Source organism: Fukomys damarensis, unplaced genomic scaffold, assembly GCF_012274545.1.
Source record: "Fukomys damarensis isolate Sample0158 unplaced genomic scaffold, DMR_v1.0_HiC HiC_scaffold_16, whole genome shotgun sequence".
NCBI classification, from domain to species: domain Eukaryota; kingdom Metazoa; phylum Chordata; class Mammalia; order Rodentia; family Bathyergidae; genus Fukomys; species Fukomys damarensis.
The window spans coordinates 108,689,629-108,706,204 of record NW_022900928.1 but is presented as its reverse complement, the minus strand read 5'-3'; the positions used below and the strand labels follow the sequence as shown (position 1 = coordinate 108,706,204).

General features: G+C 39.6%; 1 protein-coding gene across 1 annotated transcript; it reads left to right on the top strand.

Annotated features, from left to right (window-relative positions):
* The first annotated feature begins 749 nt into the window (after positions 1-749).
* Positions 750-15,110, top strand: Idh1 (isocitrate dehydrogenase (NADP(+)) 1). Its single transcript, XM_010616076.3, has 8 exons — positions 750-910; positions 4,542-4,833; positions 6,969-7,074; positions 8,375-8,552; positions 9,181-9,332; positions 11,909-12,049; positions 12,680-12,842; positions 14,158-15,110. The coding sequence occupies exons 1-8, from the start codon at positions 789-791 to the stop codon at positions 14,246-14,248; spliced, it is 1,245 nt and encodes a 414-aa protein (XP_010614378.1). The 5' UTR covers positions 750-788; the 3' UTR covers positions 14,249-15,110.
* The last annotated feature ends 1,466 nt before the right edge of the window (positions 15,111-16,576 follow it).

Genomic DNA, 16,576 nt, shown 5'->3' with positions numbered 1-16,576 from the left:
CTGCTATACATTTTTGTCCTTATTTACCTCTCTGGTTTCTCACACCAGAAAAACAGTGCAGTATTTAAATGTGTGTTCGATTTATTTCACTTTAAGAGTATGTATGCTTTCAAAGTACATCAATTTAGCTAAAAATGTCTTAAGTTTATCCTTCTTTGTGGCAGAGTAGTACTCCATTGTATAAAAAAATCACATCTTTATCCATTCATTGGCTGATGGGCATTTGGGTGGCTTCTAAGATTTAGCTATTATAAACTGTGCCACTATAATCATGGGTGTGCATATATCACTGTTTCATGATACTTTTAATTCTTTCTGAAAGATACCAAGAAGGGGGATAGCTGGGTGCATGTCCTCATCCTGCCATCTTGGAGGCCCAGTAAAAAAAGTTGAGTAGAAGCTTCAAATAATGTGATATTATAGAAAGACATCATTTCCTAAGATAAACTAGTAATTGAAAAGATGGCTTTATTAAGGGTATGTTACAGGCTCACCCCATCCCTCCATGTTCTATCCAGGTGTCCTCAGCAATGCTATTTTTCTCTTAAAATGGGAAAGTAATTTCCATCTTATAGGGCTGACTCAGAAACCACATGTGAAGTATGTTAACATAACACTTCATACTAATAAAGTGCTGATCAGCTCTAACCGTGAGAGTAATCATTGCTAACTAGCTTTTTGTATGTTCTTTTAGGAGTCACCAAATTGTTTATATTTCATTTTTACTCCAGTGAAATAAATGACAAGGCCAATCTTGTTTTTTCTTTTCAGGTTTATCATCAGTAAAAATGTCCAAAAAAATCCATGGTGGTTCTGTGGTAGAGATGCAAGGAGATGAAATGACACGAATCATTTGGGAACTGATTAAAGAAAAACTCATTTTTCCTTATGTGGAACTGGATCTGCATAGGTAAATGAATAATTGTCCATATAGGTAGCAAACTCAGAAAACATAATCTGGATTATATCAGAGTATAACTAGTTATGTAAAATAAACATAGCTATGTTTGGTGACTAAAGCTTTTTTTTTAACCCAAATATATTGAGATGAATCTTTTACTTTAAACTTCGAGAAAAACTGGGTTTTTACTCAACTGTCAAGAATTAAGAGGGAAACAGTGATTATCAGGTCTTTCTAACCTTCTTTCCTGTGAAAAGTCTTACTTGTAGTAAATCACTAGCACAAGGTGTTATTTCTGGAAGAGAAATAGAGGATGTAAGAAACAATAAACTAAATGTAGTAAGCACAATTTTGCCCTTTCAAGCTCAGTTTTCTACCACTGTATTTAATTAGTCTGTGATGTTTGCCCTTGTTGTTCCTCCTGCCTTTTGCCCTTTTTATACAATTGCAGCACAGAAAAAAACCCTTGCAGTGACTTAATTCAATACTCACCTTCCAGCAGCAGTTCCCTGAAATTATCTGCGTTCCTTTGTGCTAGATTACAGTATTTGAGAGGCAAATATGAAAGTCTGGGCAATTCTCTCATTTTCCTCCCATGTTTTCCATGAGCTTGCTCTTGCTTTTTGTACATTTGAATGAGATAGAATTATTTAAAGGATGAAGTGCTGGAAGACTGGTGTGGTATAATACTGAATAACATTTCTGACAAACTGTTGGCAACTACAAGTGTGTTTGCCCTGACCCAAATTTATTCAGAATTCATCCTAACGACTTGTTACTAGCTTGGCTGTAGGCAGTTCTTGTGATGCTGTTAGGCACCCTTTTTAATTGTTCTTACCCTAAGTTGCTGATAACATTACAGTGTAGCCATGATAAAGATGCAGAGGCTTTCTGCCAGAGGTTGACCAAATGTAGAGGAAAGGAAGCATAAAAACAGCTTCCAAACTGGGTGTGGTGGCACATGCATGTAATCCCAGCACTTGGGAGGCTGAGGCAGGATTGCCCTAAGTTTGAAGCCAGCCTGGGCTATGTAGTGTGTTCAAAGCCAGCCTGAACTACATCATAGCAAGACCCTACCTCAGAAACCATCTTCCAAGTGGGTTGAAGAAGCATATTGTGAACTCACCCATTTCAGAGCTTTGTATTACAGTGGGTGAACTTGGAAGACTCTGTGGGTCCAATATAATGATTACAAAGATACTTTGAGCCTCTCACTTTTTGGATATGGAGTACTTATGGCTAGGAAGAAAACTCAGTGGTTACAGTCCAAGGAACTATTGGAGGCTCAAAAGAATTTTAATTTATTCCAAAATACTATTGTTTGGGCCAGGATGTTGTTCAGCAACACAGCGCCTCTCTAGCAGGCATGAAGTCCTGATTTCGATCCCCAATACCAAAAAAACCAAAATTACCATTATTACCAAGAAGAGGGGAGTGGTTAGTTTGTTTATTTTATGTACAAGATGTGATCAAAATAAGAAATGACTAATAAAAAAATTGTGTTGCAGTAAAAGTCACATTGCTGTTATTCCCTCTCAGAATACTTCTCCTTTCCTCAAATACACTCGTCCCAACCCTTTTGCCACTTTCTGAAGCTGTTCTGGTAGTCTAGTCCTCTTTTATGTCCCTATGAGGTATAATAAAAAAACACAGTGAACACTGCTGCCAAGTGCCATCCAACAGAAAGGCAGGCTCATAAAATGTATCCTCATTCACCATATTCACTGATGCACTGAGTGACTTCTGGCTCTTCCCCAAGGTCAAAATGACCAGGAAAAGCTAAGTGTTTTGAGTCATTTCAGGACATTGAGGCAGCCATGACAACTAAAGATGCTCATGAAAGCAAAGTTCTCAAATTGTTTCAGAAAGTGGCAGCAATGATGGGATAAGTGTATTCAGAGTGAGAAGGAATTTGTTAAGGGGGGTCAGTGGCAATGTGACTTTTACTGTCACATTGTTAAAATTTAACCATCCACCATTTTTGGGGATCATACTCCATAGGTAAACAGTGGTCTAATAACTTTTTTACCTTTGGTTTTTGAGACAGTGTCTTGCTATGCAGTTCAGGCTGGCTTTGAACTTACTGTGTAGCCAGGCTGGCCTCGAATTTGCAGCGATCCTCCTGTCTCAGCCTCCCAAGTCCTGGGATCACAGGTGTGTGCCACTAGGCCCAGCAGTCTCAGAACACTCATTGTTTTCTCTTAGAAATATTAGGGAAATAAGCAAAAAAAAAAAGTATCAATTTTCTAGTAGATTCTTCTGAGAAATGGTTCCTAGAACATGAAAATGCTGACTATACTTCTTAAGGAGTTAGGATTAGACATTTGTCGATACTCAGGACTCCTTAGGCCAGAAGATAGAGTATATGGCTTTGTTAGATTTACGTGAATTATCAAAGATCAAAGCTAGAAATGAAGCTAGGCATGGTAGGGTGGTGCCTGCCTGTATTCCAGCACTTGGGAAGCTGAGGCACTAGGGAATTTGAGGATTGCTGTGAGTTTGAGGCCATCTTGCTCTACAAAGTGATATTGTCTTAAAAAAAAAAAAACAAAGTAAATCAAGCATCAGATATGGTGATCCAGGCCTGCACCAGCACTCTGGGAGGCTGAGGCAGGAAGATTGCAAGTTTGAAACCAGCCTGGGCAGTGTAGTAACTTGGGAAGACCCCATCTCAAAATAAAAACTAAAAAAGGGGATGCAGTTATAGTTCAGCAGTACCACAAAAATAAAAACAAATAACCATAAATGCATCAAGATTGCAATCTTTGTACTTGTGTCAGCAGTTGGGCTATACAAGGAAAGGAAGATCTAAAAATTAAAGTAATATTCATGGTTTAGCAATTTTGAGGGCTTTAAAGTCTTGGGGAATAAACTAGTTACATTTTTTTTTTATTACTTTCAACAGCTATTACACTTTAAAGCTTTACAGTCATTTTCTATGCTCCGTGGACAACCAGCGTTCATTAAGCTCTGAATGACCTGCAAAATAGGTGTTGGTATATCTTGAGCTAAAATTTTTCAGCATGTACAAGAGCGTTGGTGGATTCCATTGCTTACCCAGTACATTATAGGCTTGTTTCCAGAACAAAGAGACTTGCCTAAGACCCAGAGGGAGGTTCCCCACATAATTAACCAGCATTAATGAAGGAAACATCTATCTCTACCGCCACTTTAATGCCAAAATACACAAACACAAGCTTTCCATCCCTTTTTTAAACAGCACAATTTCACTAAGGGAAAGATGAAGGTGGTAGCTAGGTTTAATTTGTGTGCTAAGTATGTGGTGGGAAACCAGGCCAAAGGTTGCTTATGTGATTGCTGCTTTGTGTGTGTGTTTGTGTGTGATTGCTTCTATATGGTGAATAACAGGAGGTAGTTTGGCAGTGTTTGTTGGTTTTTAGTTTCCTGGTAGATAGCTTTCCATGATAGTACAAGGAGACTGTACTGTCTCCAGACCCTCCAGTCTGTCTGAGTTCCTTCTGTGTTTAGGGTATGCATTCATTTTTAAAGCCTGACAGATTAGGGTATGTTCAGGGACCTTCACTTTCTGTATGGCAAACTGCATACCATTATTGTGGTCGCCCATTATAACCTATCAGTTTGGCTGAGAAGTTGTATTTATCCTTTTTCCCTTCCCAAGCTATGACTTAGGCATAGAGAATCGGGATGCCACCAATGACCAGGTCACCAAGGACGCTGCAGAAGCCATAAAGAAATACAATGTTGGTGTCAAGTGTGCCACCATCACCCCTGACGAGAAGAGGGTTGAGGAATTCAAGCTGAAACAGATGTGGAAATCACCAAATGGCACCATCCGAAACATTCTGGGTGGCACTGTCTTCAGGGAAGCCATTATCTGTAAAAATATCCCCCGGCTTGTGACTGGATGGGTAAAACCCATCATCATCGGTCGTCATGCCTATGGGGATCAAGTAAGTCATTTTGGCATAATTTGATTCTTCATGTTTTTTTGTGTGGTCCAGCAGTTCCAACTGGCATGTTTTATTCTTAAGCAAAATTGAGAAATGCAGATATGTATAGCTACATATTTGCACACATTTAGGTAGAGATAAATATTCATAACCCATTTGGACAAATACGATTTTTTGCCTAACATGTTTTCTCTTCGTTTATCCTTTACACCATATAATATTGCCATTTTTGTGTTGGTAATTTCATATGATCAAATTTGACCAGTGGTTTTCAACACAAGCTCACAATGGGATCCCCTTAGGAGTTTTTCAGTGATTTGGTTTTGATTTGACTTTTTTGTTTGTTCTTCTGCCTTAATTCCTGTATTTGAATCTTACCCAACTCATATCTGAAATCTGAATTCAGTGGGGTTTAAACTATGCATGCAGAATTGAAAACCACCAAAGATTATATTAAACAGTTGTATTAAACTTTTTATAAAAGACAAACTGATCAAGTAGTTGAAAACACTCTCCTTAAAGTATTCCTTCCTGCTTAGAAAACAAATGTAGTTTTTGTACTGCTGTGTACGTAGGTTCATTGCCAAGTTAAGCAGAAAAACTTCTAGCTAAACAGATTCTGATTGCTGTGTTGACACTGAGGTTTCAGAATTTCATAGAAAGTAGCTCATGTCATAAACAGGAATTTGTAATGGTGAAATCTAGCTATGTAGTCAGTTCTGAACACAGTGCCTAGCATAGATGGCTCTCTGTTCCTAGGGACATGTCACCAACTCATTCCTTGGGCATCAGGTAACTCTTGTGGCTCAAACTGTCCCTTCACCCTAGTCAGTCCTTCACAAACACCCCCCAGTGACCAAGGCGAGGGGACATTGATAGTAAGAGTACAAATTCCTTAATCCTGGGAACACCACCTTGAGTTCTTACTGGTTCAGTCTTTCTTTTTGTCCTCTTTGTTGTCTTTCGTTTTTACTTTTTTTATGGCTTTAGTCATGTGGTAGAATGGCCATTCTAGTTTTTAAAGTCCGGGTTGAAAATTTCACGCATCACATTGATTCACTGACTGTTAAGTACATGGGTAGGTCTCTGCAAAGCTTTTATGATCCCTCGGTGCCTCAGTTTCTTCCTTTTGAAAAATGAGAACAAGTTACTCTCTATGGTGAAGGACTTTTATGTCAGAAGTATTCTGAACAGAGTAGATATTTAATCTTTTTTGTTACCCAACTGTTCTTTTACCAGCTGTTGCTAGTATTACTACAAACTAATAGGTGTGGCTGGTACTTAACTGCAAGGCACTGAATTAATCCTAGTCACTAAAGGAGGTTAAATGCAGCAATGACTTTGGGAAGCCCAGTGTGCCCTGGGTATGTTCATTTCTCCACTCACTCAAGACCGTAAAGCTAGAGGCTATCTTTGAACAGCCCTTTTATTGGGGCCATCAACCTGTCATAATTTCTTTCAGCATGATGGTTTCTTCGGGACAGAGACCTAGTGTTAGTAACACTGATAACTGTGGGGAGATTGAGCCCTGAATATCTAAATTGAGGACCAGATTCCAAGCCTTTTGAGCCTGTGTGCATCTTTTCCACTGTGTCATAGTTACTTCCTTGTAGGATTGTGTACAAATCCAGTGAGATCAGTACTTCCAGCACCTGGTATGTAGTAAGGCCACATTGTTAGTACTCTCATCATTGTCTTCAGTACTACAATTAGAATTATTAGCACCTCCCTCCAGAAATTCTCTTACCTCTAGGCCACGGTCAACTCTCTTCACATCCTTGTAGTTTTGTTTTGTTATACCTCCCCTGGTTCCCCTTTTGACATTTGAAACCTTTTTTGTTGCTTCTTATTTATGTTAGTCTTCATTAGGTTGTAAGCTTCCTTAAAGAAAGTGCCTTATGTTATTCCCTGCCCTACCCCAATTAGTTCTTTTAGAACTGCCCTGTTATAGTAGGCACCTAATGAATATTTACTGAATTTAATGCCTACTACTACTAGCTAGAAGAGCTCTCTGGATCTCTTCTTCATCCCCAAGATAAAGGTCAAGCTAACCCACCCTGTTTGTCTAGGTGTCTTCTTGTAATTTCTATTAGAATGTTTTTCTTATCTTGATATCTTTTTCCCCCCACATACAGTATAGAGCAACTGATTTTGTTGTTCCTGGACCTGGTAAAGTAGAGATAACCTACACACCAAGGGATGGAGCCCAGAAGGTAACACACCTGGTGCATAACTTTGAAGGTAAGTGTGAGTCCATCACGAGCTATATTTTCCTTTAATACAATCTAATCATTATTACTGGTTTTTTAGAGTTAATTATGTGACTGCTTAAAAATACAACTTAATCTATAGGATTTCTGCAGAACCCAAAATCCAACATAAAAGAAGTAATTGTCTTCCATGCCTTCTCACGGCATACATACAGGCACAAAGGGGTTAGCTGCTTAATCAGAAATGTAGGCAAAGACAAGTAAATAATGACAGTATACTCCTGTCTGAAAACATGAAGGGAAGGCTGGCAAAAGTCTATTCTTCACAAATTGTGTACATTAATGTTAAAAGCCCCAAGTCAGCTATCAGATAATCTTGCCCTTCGGGCTGGTTTACATTTGGAACTGGGTGCTTTATTTATTGTTCTTCCTGTCCTACTTTTTTAATCTGTGGAAAGTAAAACATTTCCTTTCTGCTTCTTCCTCAACTGCTTCAAATGTCCCTTAGGGCAAAGCCCATCCAAAAGTTGTTAAAAGCACTCATACAGACAAAAACCCTACCTTTTATTTTCTTTGCTTCTAAATGATATCATTTCAATAGAATCTAGTTAAGCAGGTTTGAGCATTTTTCTGTTTCGGAGCCAAGTGAACCTTGGTCATTGGCACGGGTTCCGGTTCTGACTTTCAGTAATAACAGAGTTCAACTAACAAGAGCTGTGAAACACCAGTGATAACTTGTAACACAATTACTTCCACCAGTTAAGTAGGCAAGCTTCATATCCTCCAAGAAATTACAAGGACTTTCATTCATTATTTGAAATGCAGATCTTTCTCAGCAACCAAGAATTGAGTACACACTTAGATTTAAAATACACATTGGATACTGTAGTACTTAAAAGTCAGATTCAAAATTATGTACCCATTTTTTTTAACACATTTCTGGCTTATATTAGTAGTTTTTGGTATTTTAATATCTTAATGACCATATGTGGGCTGGGGATTTAGCTCAGTTGGTGTTGCCTGCCTGTCATACACAAGGTCCTGAGTTCAATCCCTGGTACCACAAAAAAAGAAAAAAAAAAGCCCATATGTTTTGCTTATTTCTAGTTCCCTTCCAAAACAAGTTAGAATATCCTTATGTAAAATTGACTTTTGTTCCATTTGTGCCTTGGGAACTCATATACTATGTAGGGTGGAAGCCTTCCTGGGACTTTGGTAGTCTGGCCTCAGTTGTGAGAGCTGAGCCTTGATCCTTTGGTTGTGGTGGGTGACTATCTATCTGTATTACACCTCTGCCACATTTACTTTCCTCCTGTTTTCTCTCTCGGCAGAGGGTGGTGGTGTCGCCATGGGGATGTACAATCAAGATAAGTCAATTGAAGACTTTGCACACAGTTCCTTCCAAATGGCTCTGTCTAAGGGTTGGCCTTTGTATCTGAGCACCAAAAACACTATTCTGAAAAAATATGATGGACGCTTTAAAGACATCTTTCAGGACATATATGACAAGTAACTACAGTTGTTTTATTCATTTTTCTCTTCTTTTTCAAGTAAGCTGGCATTTATAGAACAGAATCTCCATCTCTTTAACCCTTTGACTCTAGGACAAATCAAGCGAAAATTATCAAGTAGATGACAAAATTGAGATTTAAAGAGGTGAAACAAAAGCATGCTGAGTTGCTTTTAGAAAAGTATTCTTTTTTTTCCTCATTGAGTTTATTGGTACATTTTAGGTATACAGTACAGTTACATTCATTACTGGGATCTTGTACCTTTACATGACAGGTCTTGGTTCCCATTTTTTTCCCCTTGTCCCTGCCCTCCCTTCACCCAAGAAAAGTATTCTTAAATAACGTTTTTACAGAGCAATGCTGTTTTAATGTTTGAGTCAAAGTCCCCTGTTAGTGATAGAAAGTTCTGCTTTTTCAGATGTGTGAGTTCGAGTCAGGCCTGGTGGTATTGTCAGCCAGAAAATGATTGGGCAGGGATTTGAGCCTATTTCTATTGGCTTCCCAAGTTTGTGCTACCTCTACTAAAAATACCGCTTCCTATCTCTACCCACTGTCCCCGTTGGGAGAAACAAAACCAATTTCTTTTAGGTACCTTTATCATTCTTTGTTTTTCTGCTGTTTCTTAGGCAGTACAAATCCCAATTTGAGGCACAGAAGATCTGGTATGAGCACAGGCTCATTGATGATATGGTGGCCCAAGCTATGAAGTCAGAGGGAGGCTTCATCTGGGCCTGTAAAAACTATGACGGTGATGTACAGTCAGATTCTGTGGCTCAAGGTAAGGACCAGAGGACTGAGTGGAAGGGGAGCCTGGCTGGTAGCAATGAGGTGTGCAGCTTGGAAAGAGGGATTTTGCAGCTTTTAGTTGTAAAATCATGAAATGTTAGTGCTGCAAGGCATCAGGTCCTTCCTCTCATGTGACAGATAAGGAAATTAAGCTAAGACTGGGGAATTGATTTTATTCAACGCCACATAGGAAGTACAGTAACTGGGTACATTGACACCCCTGACTCCAGCCTTAGAACTTAATAACAGTCAAGGGCCAGAGATTCAGCTGAGTGGTTCCGGTGCCTTCCTAGCAAGTGCAAGGACCCAAGTTCAATCCCCAGTACCAAAAAAAAAAAAAGGAGCTTAATGACAATTTCTCTTTCAACCTTTTTCCCTACTTGAAGTTTTCCTCCAATAGACAGCCAAATACCTGATCTGAAAAACATTCCCTGCCGGGCATGGTGGCGCACACCTATAATCCCAGCATTCAGGAGGCTGAGGCAGGAGGATCACTGCTAGTGCAAGACCAGCCTGGGCTACACAGTGAGTTCCAGAGCGGTCTGAACTACATAGTGAGACCCTGTCTCAAAAAAACAAAACAAAAAGAAAAAATTTCCCTTTCCTTGCTCTCCAGTTCTTAACATGATGTAAAAATGCCAGGGTACTCAGTCAAGGAGAGATAGTGAAGGCCCTGGATTGGCTGTCAACCAAGGTTGGTGTCTGTAAGAGCTCGTTCATCTGGCAGCAGGTCCTAATCATAAACCATCCTCCTTCGGCTAACCTCAAAGGCTTTTCTAGTACTTTTTAACACAAACAGTTACTGCCCAGCTTTCAACACAAAACAATGAACATAGAAGCCTAACACTGTTCACAGAAATTCAAGACACCGAGTGCTTCATGCCAGGGGTGAACGCTAAATCATCAGAAATTCTCCCCCATCTTACTTCCTTAGCACCAAGCTGTTTTTCCAGTTCCAGTTCCACATGGTGGCTGTGTTTGTGAATGTTGTGTTAGTCTCAATCATGTTTGCTTTTTCCCAGAAAGTACATTACTTTTTCTCTTATGAAAGTCAAATATCTCTTATCAGTTTGAAAGTCAGAACAGCCCAGTGAAAAATATCTTTCATGTCAGATATATGAGTTACATAACTGTACCCTCCTTCTGTGTCCCTAAATCTTCACAATCACTTGTGCCGAATGCATACAGGAAGGAGTGGTGCTTTATGGTGACTCCACAGAAGATAAGGACAATTATTCCTTGTATTCAGAGTTCTGGGACAGGGACCCAAAGTTACTCCATTGTTTTAAGTGTTCTGATGGCAACAAGAAGAGAGTAGAGAAATATTTCATATGTAAATGCCAAATTAAGGAAATCCAGAGGATTTTGAAATAAGAGGTGTAAAGTTGGCAATTCCTGAAGAGAGATCTACCCAAGATCTAGTGTTGGTCCGGAGCCTAAAGGTCATTGGTCTTAGGCTACTCAACAGGTTAAAAGGCAGCAGGGGTGGAGAGGTAGCAGTGCTGTGCCTGCCTGGCAAGTGCAAAATCCTAAGTTCGATCCCTGGTACTGGGGGGCGGGGAGGCAGCAGAGCTGTTTTTCTCAAGAGGTGTGAGCTATTTTGGACTCAGATCTGATAGTGGCACTGGGTTGTGTCTCCTAGTCTTAGTTGATAGATACATTTACTTTGGTATGGTGACTGTGAACTTTTCTAATTAATAAACATCTGAATGTTTATGAAATACAGGGAGAATATGGTAATATGAAAGAAGCTACTGATACCACACAGAAATCTCTTAATGGCACTGAAAATTGACCAAAGAATAAGTATAATTGAATGATTCCACTTAGTCTTAGACCAGGTTAGGCTTGAAGAAGGTAGCACTCTTTTATAAGTTTACATTACTAACTTCACAGATGCTCATGGAGGGTAGCAAAAGTGAAGAAAAGAAGAAAAGGGTTCCGTGATTTCGGGTGAAAAAGAGTGCGCAAAAGAGGAAAACTCAATTGCACGAACTTATAAATTAGAATATGGTTCTCTGAATAGGAAACCACAGAAGAGAATTGTTTTGTTGAGTTTACTAAAGAAAACAAGCAAGTGGGGTGTTGGGTCCAACCCCTGCTCTTTTTGCCTCCCTTTTCTTCCTCATCCCAGCAAGTCTGTACAGTATGACCCCAGAACACCCTCATATAGAGCGAACAGTAATGTACTGAGCTTTTTACTCTATAGCATGTACTGTGCTGAGGAATGGGAATATATTTTCATCTAATCCCTTTGGTTATCCCCACTTACAGGTAGGAAATCTAAGTTATAGTAGCATGAGGTCAGAGAACAAGGGTGAAATGCAGTCAGAACTCCATCATGGAGCAGGTACCCCTGAGACAAGTGAGGAAACATCACACCCTTCCCAGACCCCTTCACAAGCAAGATCTCTGCTTTCTGAAAGGCAAGAGTTAGTGATGACTCCATGTGTTCATGTTTACTTTGTTTCCCAAGACCTGACAAGATTTGAGTCAGTTGTCCTCAGGTCTTAGAGGCCAGTGCTCTTCACGCATTTGGTCTGATACTTCATGTTCTGTGGCCTACAGGTTATGGCTCCCTTGGCATGATGACCAGCGTGCTGATTTGTCCAGATGGCAAGACAGTAGAAGCAGAGGCTGCTCATGGGACTGTAACACGCCACTACCGTATGTACCAGAAGGGACAGGAGACATCCACCAATCCTATTGGTAAGATGCTGTACACTTCTGCACTGACTTCCGACCAGAGAACACTTGCCAGGGTGACCCAGAGGAGCTCAGACACGTCCCTTGGGTGCTCAGTGTTGGGTATCCAAAATCATCACTAACTAGCTGATTCCTTCTAGTAGGAGCTATTTTAAGATACTTCTTAAAACACACAGCAAGTGCTTCTCTGTTTTGTGGGAAAGTAGATGTTACAGAGAGAAATATTGTCAGCAAGCATTTTCCTTTACCCCTGTGCAGTGAAATTTAAAGTCTATAAATAAAAAGCTACATGGATAGATCTTTGCATGAAGGTGTCAAGGAGAGCACTTTACAAAGCAGTTACAGCCTAGAAAGAAGAGACCAACACAGATAGAAAATTCATGAGTGGCCTTTTCTAAAGTAGCATATGTGCCTTAAGCTTCAGGCACTAGTGCCACACCATAAAAGTGTGAATTTTCAAGTTTCTATTGGGCAAAGTATTTTCAACTTTTCTAAAACTTCCAGTCCTTTTGGATAGCATCTAATGACGTATATCACCTAAGCAAATACTTTTCTGTTTGAAGGAAATGTGAAACATTTGAGATCCCTAGAACTGAGATGATAGAAGTGTGGGGTTTTTGTTTCTCCCTTTAGCTTCCATTTTTGCCTGGACCAGAGGGTTGGCCCACAGAGCAAAGCTTGATAACAATACTGAGCTTAGCTTCTTTGCAAAAGCTTTGGAAGAAGTCTGCGTTGAGACCATTGAGGCTGGCTTCATGACCAAGGACTTGGCTGCTTGCATTAAAGGTTTACCCAAGTAAGTGTAAGATGCCCCAAACTTTGGTCAGATTATCACTTGTCCTCACTGGCCTCAAACACCAGTGCCTTTTAGAATATTAATTGTTATTCGACATCCTCATTAGGAATCAACAGATAGTTCCTGTGAATTATCAGATAGAGAACATTTTTAGCTTAATGGGACATAGAATCTTTTTGTAACTATGCATAATCTCAATTTTGTGTGTACGTTGTATCAGGAAAGTAGTGAAGACAGTACAGAAACAGGATAAAGCAGCACAGCAGTCATACTTTCATGTGCAAACTAGGCTGCAGGCTACATTTGGTCTGTGGGCTGGACAGTAACTTGCTGATCTCTAATCTTATTAACAATCATTGAATGAAAAGGTTCTGTTTGATTTTAGGAAGAAAATAAGACAATTGCAAAGGTAATTATGAGGCTAACTTATTCTACCCTTTTTTTAAATTTACAAATGAAAAAAGTAAGCAGTTTCAAGTATAACATGTCCATTTGATTCCAAATGATAAAATATCCTTTTAGTATCTGTAACTATTAGTCCCATAATCAAGGGCCTGTGTGTTGCCCAGGGTGTTTCTGAGGGCATGGTTGCCAGTGTCCCAGCTGTATTAGCTGCTAAATCATACCCCTCCTCAAAGTCAGAGTTAGAGACTATGATTCACCTCAAGAAATTCTGCTACAATTGAGCACCAATATCTGTCCCAGTGTTTCCCAGAGATCTCACGATCAGTGTATCCCAGTAAAAGGTATGTACTCTATTACTGTGTTTCTTAGCTTGACATGTTACTATCAATATAGGATCTTTGTAACCTGAGTGATAGGCATTTACCTGCCAGGATTATGGCAGCCAGTATATTATCTTTTAGTTTTCTTAAGAGCATTAAAGCTTGTTTTAAGGATTTAGGAGAACATGTGGAAATGTAGGTAAAGGCACGATTGTACCCTTAATAAGTTTCATTATTTCTCAGAATGATGAAAGTGGGATGAATTTGATCTTACTGGCTTTAGTGTGAACTAAGCTCTGGAATAATTTCAGCCTCAAAGCTTCATGGCAGGCGACTTCCATGAGTGGAGGAGACTCCCTCACAAGCTGCCCACAGCCTGAGTCCTGGACCTGGGTCAACCCCTAGAACCTTGAGTATAGTCATCGCCTATAGATTATAGCTTGTTAACATTAATTGATTTCCTTTTAGAAGTAAATAGAAAACACTACCTTAAGCAGTATTTCCTGGATTTTTTTGTTCTATTTCCTGTCATCTCAGAGACAAACTAAGTTTCCTTTTTTTCTTTTCTTTTCTGTTTCCTCCCCTATTAGTGTGCAACGTTCTGACTACTTGAATACATTTGAGTTCATGGACAAACTTGGAGAAAACTTGAAGATAAAACTAGCTCAGGCCAAACTTTAAGGTCACACCTGGGCTTAGGAAGATAAATGTCTTTGGTAACTAGGTCCATAGGTTTACATTTTTTTTTGTATGACACTCAAGGGTATAAAAACAAATCAATTTTGTAATTTGTTTAAAAGCGCAAGTTGATCTTTTCTATACGTTTATAGTCTTTCTCTTACACATGCAGTTATTGCCACCTTTGTGAACATGGCAGGGAACATTTTTTAAATTGTACTTTATTTTCTACTAGCAGCCTAGGATTCCTTTAGTATTCATTCCTATTCATTGTCACTTTCCTCATGTTCTGATATAAATGACCAAAATCAAGAGACCTCAAAAGGTTGCCTTTTTTGAGTAAACTTTGGGGACAATAGCCACAATGCTGTTCCCTAAAATACATATAAATTAGAAATTAACTCCCTTCCCTCCTGTCCCTGAGCACAGACACTGGAAGGTTTGGGTGTTACAGATGTCCCATTATGTGAGGTAGAGATCTATGTCAAATTCACACGTGATTGGAACAAAGAGTATGAGCAGAACTAAAATGTGAAGACCCTGCAGTCATTTTGTAAAACGCTTATTGAATGTGTCCAGTATGCTGAATATTTTTGAGGCCACCAGGAAGTTCAGAATCCAGAGTAACACTGACTGGAGGTATGTCTCTTTCTGTTCCTGGCTTGGCCTGAGTATTTTGCTGCCCTCAGTGGTGTATTTCATCCATGTGCAATAATGTGAGCTGAACCAGTTTTGAACGTCTGCCAGCCTATTTCCTTTCTTTTACATAAATGTGAGTTCTCAGAAGTTGATATTAAACACTATTGTAGTCCTGTTGTTCATATGATTTGTTAATTTTAATTAAAAGTACATGCTAATCACTCTTCTTCTGAGTTTTTGTGTACATGTGCTTACCTACTGAGTACCATGCAACATTATAGGCATGGGAATTTGACTCAAAAGAAATCTCTGTTCTCTGGAACTTCACTGTGGGCGAAATGGATAAGGGACAGACAGTGAGAGGGAGAGTCTACAAGTGGAAGGGAAGGTGACAGAAGATAGAACTAAAGGAGTGGAGAATAGAGGCTAGTGCTATCTATACACACACCGAGTTCAGACGTTATCTTCTAAGTTAATAGGGAGCTATGAAAACTTTTAAGAAAGAAGAGACATCATAATATTTTTATTGAAAAGAAAAACACCCTGGGCAACTTTACAAAACAAGTACGGCTGAGTATGGTGACAGACTCATGTAATCCTAACACTTAGGATGCTGAGACAGGAAGATTGCCTCAAGTTCAAGGCCAGCCTGAGCTATGTAGCAAGGCCCTGTCTCAAAAATAATTAAATTTTTTTTTTTAAAAACAGGGCTGTGGGGTAGGTAGAGTGGTGGGCACAATGGTGAGAGACCAGCTAGGAGGCTATTGTAGGACTTTAGGTAGGAAACAAGATCTGGATGAGGCAGTGGGACTGAGAAGGGATTGACTTGGGGATGTGGAGGGCTTGAGAAGGAAGTTGAATGGTGGGGTCTCAGCACTGTGGGGGTTAAGAGAAAAGAGTAAAGTCAAACGTGCTTCCCAAGTCACGTCACATCTAGAGAAAGGCCATCTCAGCCCAGCATCTTTGGAAGGAAGATTCCTTGAGCTTTTGCACTCATCTCAAGCATCATCTGTCTCTTGGTTATTTCTAGTCTGTCTTCCTGACAAGCTTCGAGTCAGGCCCTGACACCACTTCAACTCAGATCTGAAAAACACAGTCTTGGAATCCAGGTAGAGCTGCTATAAGATGTGCTCTTACCCTTTTCTTCCAGTACCACCCACAAAGTGCACCTCAGTTTAAGCCCATCATCCTAGAACAGCCTCCTTGCCAGGGGAAGCTCATAAAGGAAGGGCAGTGTATGTTGCCTGGGCAGTTTATCCCTCACCAACCTGAAGTAAAAAACCAACCCACATGAGCTCTGCTGAGGGAGAGGGAGATCAGGTTGCACAAAAGACCAGCTAATCACTCAGTGGAAAAAAACTAGCTTCTAGTTAAAATGTTAAGAAAGCATCAAGACAGGCAAATATTTTCATCTATATGAGATTTTAAGATATTTTTATACAAGATTTTTAACTCATAATCTGCATGAGAAGAATAGGGATATGCAAATTTAGAATAAAAGAAGCATACCAATGTTTTGTTGCTTGGTTTTGATGGCACTGTGGGCTGCTAAATTTATTTTTGACTAATCTCTAATGTAAAGATCTACCAACCACTCATTTTTAACTGATGCCTATAAGTCATTTTTAAATAGGATGGGTAGGCATTAAGGAACATTCATTCTTTAACATAATTCTATTGTATTTTACCAAA

Coding starts and splice junctions, on each gene's coding strand:
- Idh1 (XM_010616076.3), top strand. CDS start 789: ATGTCCAAAAAAATCCATGGTGGTTCTGTGGTAGAGATGCAAGGAGAT. Junction 9,333..11,908: donor GTCAGATTCTGTGGCTCAAG/GTAAGGACCAGA, acceptor TGTGGCCTACAG/GTTATGGCTCCCTTGGCATG. Junction 12,843..14,157: donor TGCATTAAAGGTTTACCCAA/GTAAGTGTAAGA, acceptor CTCCCCTATTAG/TGTGCAACGTTCTGACTACT.